This window comes from Neolamprologus brichardi, chromosome 16 (assembly GCF_056152115.1).
Source record: "Neolamprologus brichardi isolate AB-2024 chromosome 16, ASM5615211v1, whole genome shotgun sequence".
NCBI classification, from domain to species: Eukaryota; Metazoa; Chordata; class Actinopteri; order Cichliformes; family Cichlidae; genus Neolamprologus; species Neolamprologus brichardi.
In genome coordinates, this window is record NC_142119.1 from 7,026,683 (window position 1) to 7,040,507 (window position 13,825).

A 13,825-nucleotide genomic window follows, 5' to 3' on the forward strand; every position below is an offset into this window, starting at 1 on the left:
ACAAGATGGGAAGGAGGAAAGATGACTGGGAGGGAGCAAATTAAGTTTCCTCCAGAGGATATCATCATGGGAAACCCCGGTGGCAGAGAGGAGGACAGAGAAAAATGAGGAAGAAGGGAGGAAGGCTGGGCTAGCTGCCAGCTCAAAATACTGGTAATCCTTACATGCACACACACACACACACACATTTCGGATTCCTTGCTGGCCGTGGCCTGTCGATATGATGCCACTGTGATTCATGATAGCTAAACTTGCATCACTTTAGCTAATGATTCCCTATACACGCTGCTGCTGTTTGTGTGTGCGTGCACACGCGCGTGCTTTCACTGCACAGGAGATGACCGAGGACTGAGGAGGCGACTTCTACATCTATTTAAACAACCATTAACCAAACACACACAAACACACAACGAGTAATAACTCACAATGAATGTGTGCACATGCATAATGTAAGTGGTCCGCTCAGAGAGGAGACAGGCAAAGGCCACAACATGTCAGACTCGCATCCATAAACACTGCCCACATGACATTCAGAGACACACTGAATCATCACAGCGCCAGGTGATTATTCCAAACTGGATCAACCCAGGAGCGACAGCCGAACAGCTGAACTGATGAAACAATTAAACAATAATGTTCCATCAAAAGTCATAAAACTGAGACTGAAACTCAAATTAAATTCTTTCAGGTTTACTTTTTTAATGAGAAACACTAGATTTACGTGAGGCATCAGCAAAATATGCCTTTCCTTGTGAACATCAAAGCCAAACCTACAAAAAACCACTAGAACCAGTTTAAGAAAAGCAAATATAACCCAGTCAGTGTCTACTTTGCAGACAGACCAGTTTCCACCCAGCTGTGGTCCAACAACCTTTTGTTACGACACCGAAACTATGAAAAGTTTTATGTGCTGTTAGCATTTAGCGCATGATTTACCATCTCAGCTCATTAGTCCCTGCTGAACTCCCAAATCTTATTTACATCGGGTGACTCATTTTTCTTGATTTGCATTTTCATATATGCCGTGGAGTATGACAGGGTGTTAGCTGTGTAACTGTAACACTGCGACAGAAGCATCTATATTTGTTTTGACAGTATGATTACGTAGTTTATGACTTCTAGAAGCTCAACAGGACCGTGTGCTGCGGCTAACGGGCTGAAGCTACGTGTACTCTGCCTTTAAACAAAGAAAATCAAACAAACAAAATCATTTTAAATACAAGTTTTCAGTTGTTGAGCTGCTGCGTGATAGAAGAAACCCCCCATGCACCACTTTCACCTGATAACTTTAAGTAGATGCAGTAAAAGGACTAGATGTTATAGTCATCTCTAAAGTTAGAAATATCCTGTCTCAGAGTGACGCTGAAAAACTAGTTCATGCATTTATTACTTCCAGGCTGGACGACTGTAATTCATTATTATCAGGATGTCCAAAAAACTCACTGAAAAGCCTTCAGCTAATCCAAAATGCTGCAGCAAGAGTACTGACAGGGACTAGAAAGAGAGAGCAGATTTCTCCTGTTTTGGCTTCCCTTCATTGGCTTCCTGTTAAATCCAGAATTCAAAATCCTGCTCCTCACATACAAGGTCTTAAATAATCAGGCCCCATCTTATCTTAATGACCTTGTAGTACCATATCACCCTATTAGAGCACTTCGCTCCCGCTCTGCAGGCCTACTTGTTGTTCCTAGAGTATTTAAAAGTAGAATGGGAGGCAGAGCCTTCAGTTTTCAGGCCCCTGAAACTGTCTGATGCTGCTATCCTAATACGCGTGGACTTAACTGCATATATATAATAAAGCGTGTGTTATTTTCTAAAATTCAAAAAGCAAAACAGGAACAAGGAAGCTAATGAAACACAGACTGACCTCTGAGTCCAAAAACTGTTTGCAAAACACTCGGTAGTTGGATGAGCTGAAGTTTTATAAATAGCTTTGTGGTGTTTGGCTGGGCAATCAGGGAATACACACACACACACACACACACACACACACACACACAATCACTTCTAAAGATATATAGCTAACACACACACAAGCTCTCACAAACATTTTTTGCTTTGAGTAGCAGGATTTGTGTCATAAATGTAATTACTGCTGTCCAACTGTAAGATGATAGAATTAAGCTGCTTTTAGAGAGTGAGAGAGAGAGCGAGGGGGGTGTGTGGGGGGGATCACAAGTAAGACAAGAATATCAAAATGATTGGAGGCAGAGGAGGAGGAGGAAGGTGGGGGTTGGCAGAGAAAAACAGAGAGGAGAAAAGAAGAAAGAAACAAAGACAGCAGGCCTGGGAATGAAAGAGGAAGGATGGAAGTGACAACGGGAGAGAGAGAGAGGAAAAAACAAAAAATATATAAATAAAAAATTAAAAACAGAGCACAAAGACAGAGAATGCCAAGCTATCCCAAGGCTATTTTGTTGGCAGGAAGGCAGTGGGCTACTTTCAAAGTCAAAATTACACTAAGGAGCAGCTTAGCAGCAGGCAGCGGCAACAAAGCCTGCAGACCCAACAACAGCCCCAACTTCTGATGAACCCAAGCACTCTTTGGACGCTCCAATAAGGAAATGCAGCTCCATTTCTGTGCTCCACTTTTCCATGGAAAAAGACAATATCCAGCTTCTCCCACTCTCCCATCAGGGGAAGAAAAGCATTACATCACAGCACAAATACCACCCGGCCCCGGCATGCGCGTTAGAGAAGACACACACACTTAATTAAAAATTCCTCCTCAAAATAAAATGACACGGTGATCTAAAGGGTGAGGTGTGCAGGCTACACGAAGCATCTCTAAGAGCGTGTGTGTGTGTGTGTGTGTGTGTGAAACAGTCTGGTTTGTGTAAGAAACCGTTTCCTGTTTATTATATGTGTGCAGAGCAGTTCACAGATCCCGGCCGACGAAATGAGGTTTTCCGATCCCGCAGGGCCCGTAATAATTAAACGGGCATCATAAGCCATACAAACACGTGACATCATCGTCAATCTCATGTCTCAGTATTTATTTTCAGATTCCCACAGAGCTTAACGCAGATGCAGCTGGTCTGAAAGGCGACGGTATAACAATTGACCGAAAGAAACGATAATGCAAATATGTAGCATGGAGGACTTCCACGAGCGCCACCCCAAAAACCAGATGGTCGCCGGCCTCGCTGCCAACAAGAGTTAATGTGTCGTTTCTGCAGGATAATGACTCCTTCATCTGAGATCCATGTGCACGAGCTGTTTGCAGAAGAGAATCTATTTTTCACTCATTAATGCACGAGCTGTGGAGGCTCATATAGATTCTCGCTTCGGTTTGCTAAAAGATGGAAATCTTAAACATTGGCCTCCACCTCAACGTGCAGTGTCTCATGCATCATACAACATCAGCGCAGCACACGTCAGCTATCGTCCTGTAAAGCCTGAAAAGGACGAATGGCCAAACCAGCGAGAAGCGACAGCTCTGACCATCTCCCGATTACTGCTTACCTTTATTGGCTTACTGGGGGAGACGGAGAGGGGTCAAAGGTCATTAGGTATACGGGCGCAGAGCCAAGGGTGCACACAAAGAGAGTTAAAACACAGAATGATGGAAAAGCAGTCACTACTTCGAATAACAGCCGGTAGGAGCTAATGCGAGGCGGCATCGAGCAGGATCTGCACACGTGCACGCCGCCACGCTGACACAAGACACAAATTGAGCTGCTCTCCCTGCGACAAATTAATCCATCAATCCACATCAGCCTAACAAGGTGGCTTTCAGGTTAAATCCAAAGCAAAGTCTGGGAGAGCCAGAGAGACTGGAAACAAAGGAAGGAAGAGAGGAAGGAAGAGACAAAGGAGACAGAAGGGGATCCAGAGAGATGTGGCTCTCTGAAGACGCAAATTGGCAAAGTGTTGTCAGCGTGCGACTGCTGTCAAAGTCAAAGTTTCACCGGGGAGCGATTCAGACAATGGACTGCACCGGGGTCCCTCAGCATCACACTGGCCCCCGACACACACACACACACACTTTCAGAGAGATGCTGTCCATCCTAAGCTCCTCTGCCTGTTTGCCAGCCTCTAAGCCTGAATGGCGTTGGCAAGAAAGTGAGTGAGCGAGGGCTGCTGGTGGGTGGAGGAAGCAAAACTCAGCAATACAAAGACATAAAACTGCAACAAAGGCATACGAGAAATCTGGCAGTTTAAGACATGTTTGCTGCAGGCAAAAAAAATCCTCACACGAGTGAGTATAAACACACGAGACCTTTTCTTTCCCACTTCTTAAGAAAGCATCTGTATTAAGGACTCGCGCATATTCAAGAAACAACTGAGGGCGTTTGTGCGCGTGGATGGAAATGTTCTCGATTCTGGAGCTTGTTTATTCCCCACAATTGACTTTCACGTGAAAACAGCTCTCGTGCACTGTTGCATGCAGGCTCACAAACACACAGGCAGCTCGAGGCCGCCTTCATCACCCGAGGCTCGGCACAGCGAAAGGAGCACAGCTGCAACCGCTTACGTCCTGTCAGCAGTTTTTGGTGTGTTTGACTCCATCGTCCTTCTCACAGCGGTTAAAGGATGAGTCTGCACTACTGAACCATACGAGCTAATGTGTTCTGATCATGCAAGTACACCCAATAACGACTCGAGTAATCTTCATGGAGTTTACTTGGGAGCATCTCTTCTGTCGTTTCCTCTTCCACAGCTCGTTTGATTTATTACCAGAATGACGGAGCTCCTATTTCTCAATGCCGCCACAAAGACGTCAAACACGTCTGACCACAAACCCCGACGCGATTTGTCAGGATGTAAAAGCGGGGCTTTTCTGTGTTTATTTATCGCAAGAATTTCTGAAATCTTTACTGAAGACCGTTTGCTCATCTGCAGCCTCCACACGTGGGATTTTCATTCAGCCACAAAGACGTGCACGCACTCATTTTTAAAGGGAAAGTTTCCACACATGCACACGCACACACACGGTCTGTAACGTGGTCGCCTATTTCCATCGCTTTGCCTCTCAAATTCAGCAGAACTATAATATAACGTGAAGTTCACATTTTCCACAGGATGATGGAGACTTTCCATTACAATACTATTACCCTAACGGTGACAGCTTTCACGCGTGTATGTGGGTGAACGTGTGATGTCGTTGTCCGGAGATTTCTTTGGCTTTGTAGAGGGAAAGACCATTGCTGGAAGTGTAAACAACATTCCCAAAAGTCATTGTCTTTAAACTGCTCATTTCCCAGGACCCCACCCCATCCCACTCCACGCTCTCCCTCCTCCGAAGTCCGTGCAGCTGTCCTGACAGCCTATCGTGGGGCTGCTGGAAGCATTTCAGTTATAAAAAATGGATTAAAGACGAGGAAAGTGGGCTGTTGTGCTTGCCAGGCACACACTCTCTTTAACAGCTCTCTGGGCTGTGCAGCCTTATAAACACGCTGACAGGCAACAGGTACGGGGAATGTGCAAACGGGCCTTAGGAAAATAATCTGGAAACCAACCAGATAAAGTGTCCAAGTGTCTTTACTGGACATTCAACAGGCCTGAAACCATGAGGTGAGGTATACGACATGTCAGATATCCAGGAGTCCAGTAAAGAAAACATCTCTGAGTTACCGGACAGAGCACGCATTCTCATCATTATTGTTATTATTATTATCCTGCAGGACTTTAAAAACTGGCAGCAGCCGGCAGTGCAGCAGAGTGAAGAAAATACAGACTGAGCGAGCACAAACAAGTTAATCTGGCCACAGTTTAATCCTGAATTACAATCTGTCAGTCGTAGTCAGCGAGTAGCAGAATATAAACACTATTATTAACACTCGAGTCTTCCCTCCTGGTAACAGTCCATAATCATCAACACTGTTGATTTAAGCTGACAGAGCTTTGTTTGGGACTTTTGTCCACACCTTTGCATTTTTACGTTCAGTCCTCATCACGTCCTCTTTCCTCGTCTGCCTTACTCACATTTTCCGGCACTCGCTCAGCTCCAAGCCAAAGACAAGAAACCGAAGGGAAAAGTGTGTTTTCCTCATCTTTTTACCGGAATGATGGAAAGAGGAACAGACACGGCATCTTTATCTCATTATGGTCCAAATCTAATAAAATTACTTTTAAATCTCTGTTTCCATAACTTGTCTTTCAATTCAATTCAATTCAATTCAATTTTATTTATATAGCGCCAAATCACAACAAATGTCGCCTCAAGGCGCTTCATAGATACAGCAACAATCATATGACCCCCTATGAGCAAGCACTTTGGCGACAGTGGGAAGGAAAAACTCCCTTTTAACAGGAAGAAACCTCCGGCAGAACCAGGCTCAGGGAGGGGCGGGGCCATCTGCTGCGACCGGTTGGGGTGAGAGAAGGAAGACAGGATAAAAGACATGCTGTGGAAGAGAGACAGAGGTTAATAACAGATATGATTCAATACAGAGAGGTCTGTTAATACATAGTGAGTGAGAAAGGTGACTGGAAAGGAAAAACTCAATGCATCATGGGAATCCCCCGGCAGCCTACATCTATTGCAGCATAACTAAGGGAGGATTCAGGGTCACCTGGTCCAGCCCTAACTATATGCTTTAGCAAAAAGGAAAGTTTTAAGCCTAATCTTAAAAGTAGGGATAGTGTCTGTCTCCCGAATCCAAACTGGAAACTGGTTCCACGCTTTCATGCTTACATCATCTTCAGAATTGTTACGGAGCTAACAAATAAAAGTCTGGACCAGCACGTATGAAGTGGGAGAAGTGCTGGACTGAGTGAGGAGGATAAAGGCAGACTCAGAGTGCAACGACGAGTGCTCTTAATGCTGAAGAGGCCGCAAACGTAATGCTGGAGACTTCAAGGCGAAGAGAAAGAGAAAAGTTTCAGATGAAAACTTTTAAAAAACACGCGCTCGTCGGCCGCTGTGGTGAAAGCTTTTGAAGCATCGTCCATCTCTCCGCCCGCACTTCAGCTTCCCTATTAGACGACTGCGTCCTCCCTTACATCCTTCTCTCCTATCCTCAGGAGCAGTCTCGTCTGTGAGGTGAGGCCTTGCTCTTCTTTCTTGGTTCGTTTGCAAATTTTGTTTCCATTTGTCTCCAGAAAAACCTTCAACGTGTCCAGCATGTATAGTATATGTTTACGCCGCAGTTTCTTATTTATTGCGGCTAATTTACTGTTTCTGAAATCTGTTGCATGTGTGTGCGACACGGATCATACAGGAGTGTTCGGGAGTTTGGCTCACCTGCATTGCTTCCAGCCAGGGATCCAACATTGTTCTCATCTGCCACTGAAACACAAGAAACTGATGTTAACATACAAACCATAATGCTTGTTTTTATTGTACTTCTACTTTCTGACGTTGCCGCTCTTTGCTCTCACCGTCGCTCTTTAAACCAATATTATGTTTTCTGTCTCATTTTACACGACGGCGGGACAGCCGCTCTGCTTCCTGTGATGTCGGCTCGGCTTCGCTGCTACTGCTAAGTCATTTCCCTTCCTCCCTTGCTCTCACTTCATTTGTCATCTCCCCTCCCCTCCCTTTCTGTCTTCTTCCCTCTGACCCCCATCTGTCCCTTCACCTTCTGCCCTTTTGCCGCTCGTGACTCGACTTCACTGTTTTCTTTTCTCTTCAGTTACACCCCGTCCATCCAGCCCGTCGCTCCTCTTTCTTTCCCTCCTTTGATCAACATTCTCGCTGTTAATTCGTCCTACACTTTCTGCCTCCGCCTCGGTCCCCCTCTTGCTTTTTCTCCCTCTATTCTGAAGCCAAGAAGCTGATGAGCAGAGCTGCATCAAACACAGTGACACGGCTTCTCTGACCAAATAGTTTTCTAATGAAAACCAAGCCTGAAGCGTGCCGCCAAACTGCCTGCATCTGACACGATCTGCACCGCATTCCCCGAGAGCGGGGGGATCACGCATGTGATGCACACGGTGTTGTGTTACCATACGCACAGGAGGCCGGTCGCCTACTTTTATAATAATTATAAAACTCAAATTCAGCCTTTGAAACAGAAGAAATGAAGTTTTGGTTGAATTCACAGGGAAAAGGATGCGAGCGAAAGCCAACAAAGTTTACTGCACAGAGAAGGAAAGGTGTCAGAGATGGAGCGAGCGACAGGGACGGCGATGAGCGAGGGAGGCGTTCATCATTTGCAACTGATCTTAAATAATTCTTCAGTTTTTAATTGGACTGAAAAATGAAATCAGGACAAATTAAATAAAAATGAAATTATACAACTGACCCACCAATTAATAGATGAAAACTGTGTCGTGCTCTTTTTTTACATAAACACACAAAAGCATGAAGTCGAATCCTAACGGGAACGTATTCGTTATATGAAAGAAGATAACGGAGTTCTCACTAAAGCACATTCGTGGCACTTATTAACACAACTGCATGAACTATTTACATGAAACTACATTTACAGGTTGTGAAAACAGTAAAAGTGTAATGATGGGATTATTCGCTGACCCCTGAGTGTCTCTAACCACGTATTCTTCAGTAAGCAGCATTCAGAGGCTTCGTCAGCAAACACTTCCTGCTTCAGTCTTAAGCTGCCCTGCTGCACGCCCATACATTCAGCTTTCCTAACAATCGCCTGCAAATGAACACTTAAATCTAGCCGAGGCGCTGCTGTGCTCTTTGCTGCTGCAGCAGCCATAAAACATCCAAAACTGCCTGATTTTGAAATATCACTTTAATTAAATAGTGCCAAGCTGAAAGCGCCTCTAATAAATAAAGCTAAAAAAGAATTCAGCTAGAAACTTTTTTCACGTCCAGCTATGATTGCATATAAAGTGAAATCTTTCATCGCCATGGTGACGTTTGCGCGTGTCCGTGCACGCGATTCGTCTCCTTTTGAGCTCCGTAACAGGAATCCACGCTCACGCGTGACTCGATATGATTCTGAGACTTTACTTCCAGTACTAACGAGAGAAACCTGATTTGCATACGGCGATGCAAATGCACGTGTGCTGACAGAGACATATTTGCTAATTGATGCTCAAATTAGCAGAGCTGAGTAAACTGGCAAGGCGGTGCGGTTGTGGTTAATATTGGGCTGCGGTTATGACCTCGTTTGTGTTTGGTGCGATGACAAATGCGGCTTTTCTGCTGCAGCTTAGAAACTTCTACAAAACCACTGAAGCTCACCCGAAGCGCTATCACAGAAACCATCACCAAAAGATGAGGCTGACACTTTATAAAACAGCCCACGACTAAGGCAGTAATTCCCCTCTATTACATGAGATTATAATGTCATTATATTTACCTACAAACTCTTACAACAGGGTAAAAATTCAGGATTTGACAGGAAACAAAGAAATAAATACACTGTAAGTACATCTCAGCACATTTCTTGGTATTTTTGCATAAAAACAAAACAAAATCTTCAATCTGATTCTGTAAATAGGGTGAAGTTTGCAGGGAGGGGGTCATATTATGGATGGATTAACCTTGAATTTTTACATCTTTATTTAATATTCACTGCATTAATGTGCATGATGGATGTTTTATTATTGAACTGACCTTTTATTTTAGCAAAGTAAGTGTGATATGGTGTCTGCTCCTCTACCAAAAATAAGTGCCATCAAAATTCCCAGGCCTCCCTGACCTTATAACGATGGAGTCAGGACAAACTTCCTGTAAAATACCTGGAAGTTATACACAACATCAACTTACGTCAGAATCAGAGAGACTTTATTGGTCCCAGAGGGAAACTGAGTACTTATACTTTACTTCTCAATTCTAATAGTTTTAAGTATTTGTAGGTAAATATAACACCTAATAAATTCCATTTAATTATAGGAGAGTTACACCCTGAGTCACAGGCCAGATTATAACGTGTCACCAAAATTAGCCCATTCTTCTTCCATGTCAATCTTCTCGGCTTCAGCGCTCTCGCCTTGTTTGTGACGTGTGAGCAATATGTTCTTCTGGACTTTACAGAGACCCAGGGCATGCTGGGAATAGCAACATGACAGAGAGGGATCAAGCAGAACTTCAGGCCAGCCTAGAGGGATAACATTTATCCCAAACATGTAAGGTCCTCCCCCCTCTGCAGCACTTCTGGGCAAAACTGAATTTTGCTCTTTTGCTGTCAGTACAGGAAAAAACGGAGGCGTTTCTTAATATGATGTTGTTATTGTGGCTGCCTGATGGTTTGGCAATGAAAACATGCCATTCAAGCAATCAGTTAATAAATCCTTATTTATTTGTCGTGCATTTAATGAAGATCGAGGCTGATGGGGAGGTGATGTACAGGCATGTAGTGCATACCATCAGTCTGCAGAAACAGACGTCTGAGCCGCTCAAATAGTCGTCTGCTTTGTCTCATTCACACACACACACACACACACACACACACACACACACACACACTCATATCTGAAGGAGGAGGACTGAGGGAAGTGACATTTGAAACAATATGCTTTTGTTGTGCTGCTGCATCCGCTGTCACATTACACTGATGTATGCACAAGCACAGGCGTAAGCACGCACACGGACGCAGCATCTCTGCAGCTGACTTTAAACAGTCGCTGAAATGTCTCCACACCCTCGAATCAGAGAGCAACAGGTGACCGAGATGTGAGCTCACAGCATCACCTTCCTCACACTGTTTGCATGAATAAAAAAAAAACATAATGAAGCTGTAGCTAAAGCCTGCATCGCGTCAGCACTTTGTTTCTCGCTTTCTTAAGTTTGGAAGTCTCAGATGTTCACAGGTCAACCACAAAGATGCTGCAGCTTCACACTCCTAGAAGCCAAATCACACTATTCCCAGGTCCAAGGCCCCGAAATGTAAAAGCATATACGGCGTAGTCTTATTCTTTAACGTGAACCTGATTCTGTTTAGTACAGGATGTAATTAAGCACACAAGACAAACACAAAGCTGCAGCCAGTGACTCTGCAGAGGTCCCACCTGCATGCAGTGGGACAGGTGTCAGTCTGCATGTGGCTGTGGAGAGCATGCCGGTGGTGCAGCAGTCATGCAGCAGGAATATTTAAATGTATGTGAGGATGCACGCAGCCACCATGCAGAGTGCACAACGAGGAAAGATCAAGTCCCCACCAGTGTGATGCTGGTTCTGAGTCGTACCCAGGTCCATGCTCTTCGAGGCTTTGACGTGCTGGATCTGCCACTGGTTCTGGTTCTGGGTGGGAGACTGGGGCTGAGCCGGGCTAGCGACGTGAGGCTTTTCCCTTAAACAAATGAAACACAAGGCAAACAGAGCCCTTATTTTATTTGTGTGGAAGTTGCATCGTGTGTTGTTCTAATAACACAGGAGGGAATCGTTTTATGTTGTTTGACCCTCGTGCAGACAACATTCACACGTCGATTATTATAACTGCAGCAGCGTTAGGAGCAATGATCTTACATTAAGGAGGAAACAGATGCTCAATAATGTTATTTTTTAGGAACAGCTAAATAATAATAATGTGAGCAACAGTTGTTCTTGTGATGGTGACACCAACGTGTGGATAAAGAGTAAGTCTGTAAAAACCTCGGAAGAAGACAAATACTCACCTTTCCTGGAGATAAGAGTTTTGATTGGAGCTGCTGAAATCAGCGTCATGTCCATACAGCAGCCCGTCCTCTTCCTCATCCATGTGAGAGTAACTCCCGTTGGTTACTAGAAAAAAAATCAATCTCATTTAAAATAAAAACCTCAATGGTGACGTGACACAGCCTGAGAAAACAGACCAAGCATCTTTTCTAGAATCAGGCCATAAATAAATAAACGAATGTTCGTACAGCCGACTCGTCCGTGTTGCTGTGGTCACGGCTCGGCGTTTCACGCAGTGCCAGCCAGACTGGGAACGTATAACATGCCCCTTCCTGGGTTCTCTCTCTTTGTTACGGTTATTTGGGTATTTGTTTACAGGCAAATATATTTGTCAGATATGACTATTACTCCTCATATTGGGGCAATAATAATAATAATTGATTATCTTACTAATTGTTTAAAAACAGGCCAATCACAAAAGCTATTTAGATTTTCAGGGAGGTGCTTGTGTAGTTTTTACATTCAACGCAGACACAAAAATCCTCTGTTAGCTTTGAATTTCTGCTCTGCTGTCTGTTAACGAGACAGAGATGATTATTGCTGCACAGCAATGTAGCAGAAAACATCCAAGCAGCTGCCTGCACTTGTGAGTCTGCTGTAAGGCCGACAGTATAACAAATGCAGCTTTCAAACACGGCACACGAGGAGGAAACAGAAGGAAGTGAATTATGCTGCGAGAGTGTTTTGAGGAAGTCCCGACACTGATTTCCACCTCAGCTTGCAGCTGCATGTACCTGCAGTTTCACAATCACATCTGAAGCCATTAGCGGCGGACTATTTAATAATCAAAAAATGGGTGGAGGAACACGTCAAATAAACACGTGTTACTCTGATCTATTGTTGTCTTCAAGCGCTCCTCTAAATATTTAGAAAACCCGCCTTTAGTGAGGAGAGAACATTAGAAAGTGGGTTAAAGAGATTCTCACGAAAAGCTTCGCAGACAGAAAGTCTTAAGGATAAAAACTAAAGCGAGTGATCGACGAGAGGGAAGCGGAGGGAAAGATAAGCAGCTGGATGAGCAAAAAGTAAAGAGAGAGATAAACCACAGCAAAAGTTGGTGCAGATGTGCAGAAGTGATATGGCTGCGTCCGCCTGATAAACGAGCTTATGACAACTTGATACACAGACACACGATCCACTCGAGCGTAATTTACATACAGTCATCACTTCTCAGAGTGCATCGCTGCCGCGCAGCACCCTCCTCGCCGAGCGTACCTTATACGCTCTGCACACGTGCGACTGATAGCAGAGACGTTTGCAACTGGAGAGGAAAGCGGCGGCCTCCGAACGCATCGCAGCCTCTCAGCTCCCTCCCTCCCGCTCGCTTTCTACACTAATCACCTGCTTTATTTTTCTTCTGCTGCCTTTCTTGCAATCTGATATTTTGGCTGTCATTTATCTCTCCTCTCAGATCTCCCATAAATCATTTTATCTCCCACTCAGTTTTCAGCCTTTTTTTTCTCCTCCTCCCTGCCAGCACCTTAATCAGCTGAACTGTCAAACACACACACACACACACACACACACACACACACACACTGTTCTCCCTGACTCCCTCTATTTGAAGTGAAAAAGGCATTTGTTGTGTGGATGATAGCTCAGTATCAGTTTGCTCCAATAGAGGATAGATGAATCCTCTTCTTCCACACTCCACGTTTCCTTCCTGTCATCTGTATTTGTCTACGGCTTGTTGGTCCAATCATCCCCACCCATCTCTCTCTTAGCAGCCGTGGGAACCGGCGCGTTCATTTTACAAATACAGAACCAGTCTGAAGTTTGGGTGCACTGGTGGTGCGTTCAAGGCTTTTTGCTTTAGCTGTGCAGTTTAATGCAGTTCATTCAGCTGGAATTGTTTAAGAGAACTGCTGGGACTTCTGGTCTTCTTAATGATCTGAGAGCATGAGTCAGGTTGACCTGAGTGGGTCTGTATGAGCGTGGAAAGTAACTGTTTGTTTTTTCAGCTGGACAATAACCCACAACCACAAAGAAAGGCAGATCTGGCTCCTACAAATGTCCAACATGAGCTGGACAAAGAGAGAAGCTGCTGCTGATTACTGCTGTACACGTGTAGGAACACCTTCAAAAAGCATCCTGGCTTCCACAGATAGCTGGGGGAATCGCGAGAGTGCAGGAAATGTGCATTTACTTATACCTTAAACTATAACAAACAAGGCAGCTCACGCTCTTACTTTGAAGGGAGTAACTTTATGTTCAGTAAATATTCATTCTGTTTGGTTTTTTTTAAACGCACTTTAAGATGTTTAACAGGTTCAAGTGTTGTTTTCTCTGCTGGAACTCGCATCAATA

At 44.4% G+C, this 13,825-nt stretch overlaps 1 protein-coding gene across 4 annotated transcripts in view; it reads right to left on the minus strand.

Moving 5' to 3' along the window:
• LOC102784822 (partitioning defective 3 homolog B-like) overlaps positions 1-13,825 on the minus strand; it is a 214,020-nt gene that overhangs the window by 97,787 nt on the left and 102,408 nt on the right. For 3 of the 4 annotated variants that reach the window (XM_087830171.1, XM_087830174.1, XM_087830173.1), the window contains 3 exons: positions 11,479-11,584; positions 11,023-11,153; positions 7,190-7,234 (listed from right to left, as the gene is read on the minus strand). In XM_087830171.1, the coding sequence (XP_087686297.1) occupies positions 7,190-7,234; positions 11,023-11,153; positions 11,479-11,584 (282 nt within the window). The remainder of the gene's footprint in view (positions 1-7,189; positions 7,235-11,022; positions 11,154-11,478; positions 11,585-13,825) is intronic. The other variant, XM_087830172.1, reaches the window with a different exon arrangement.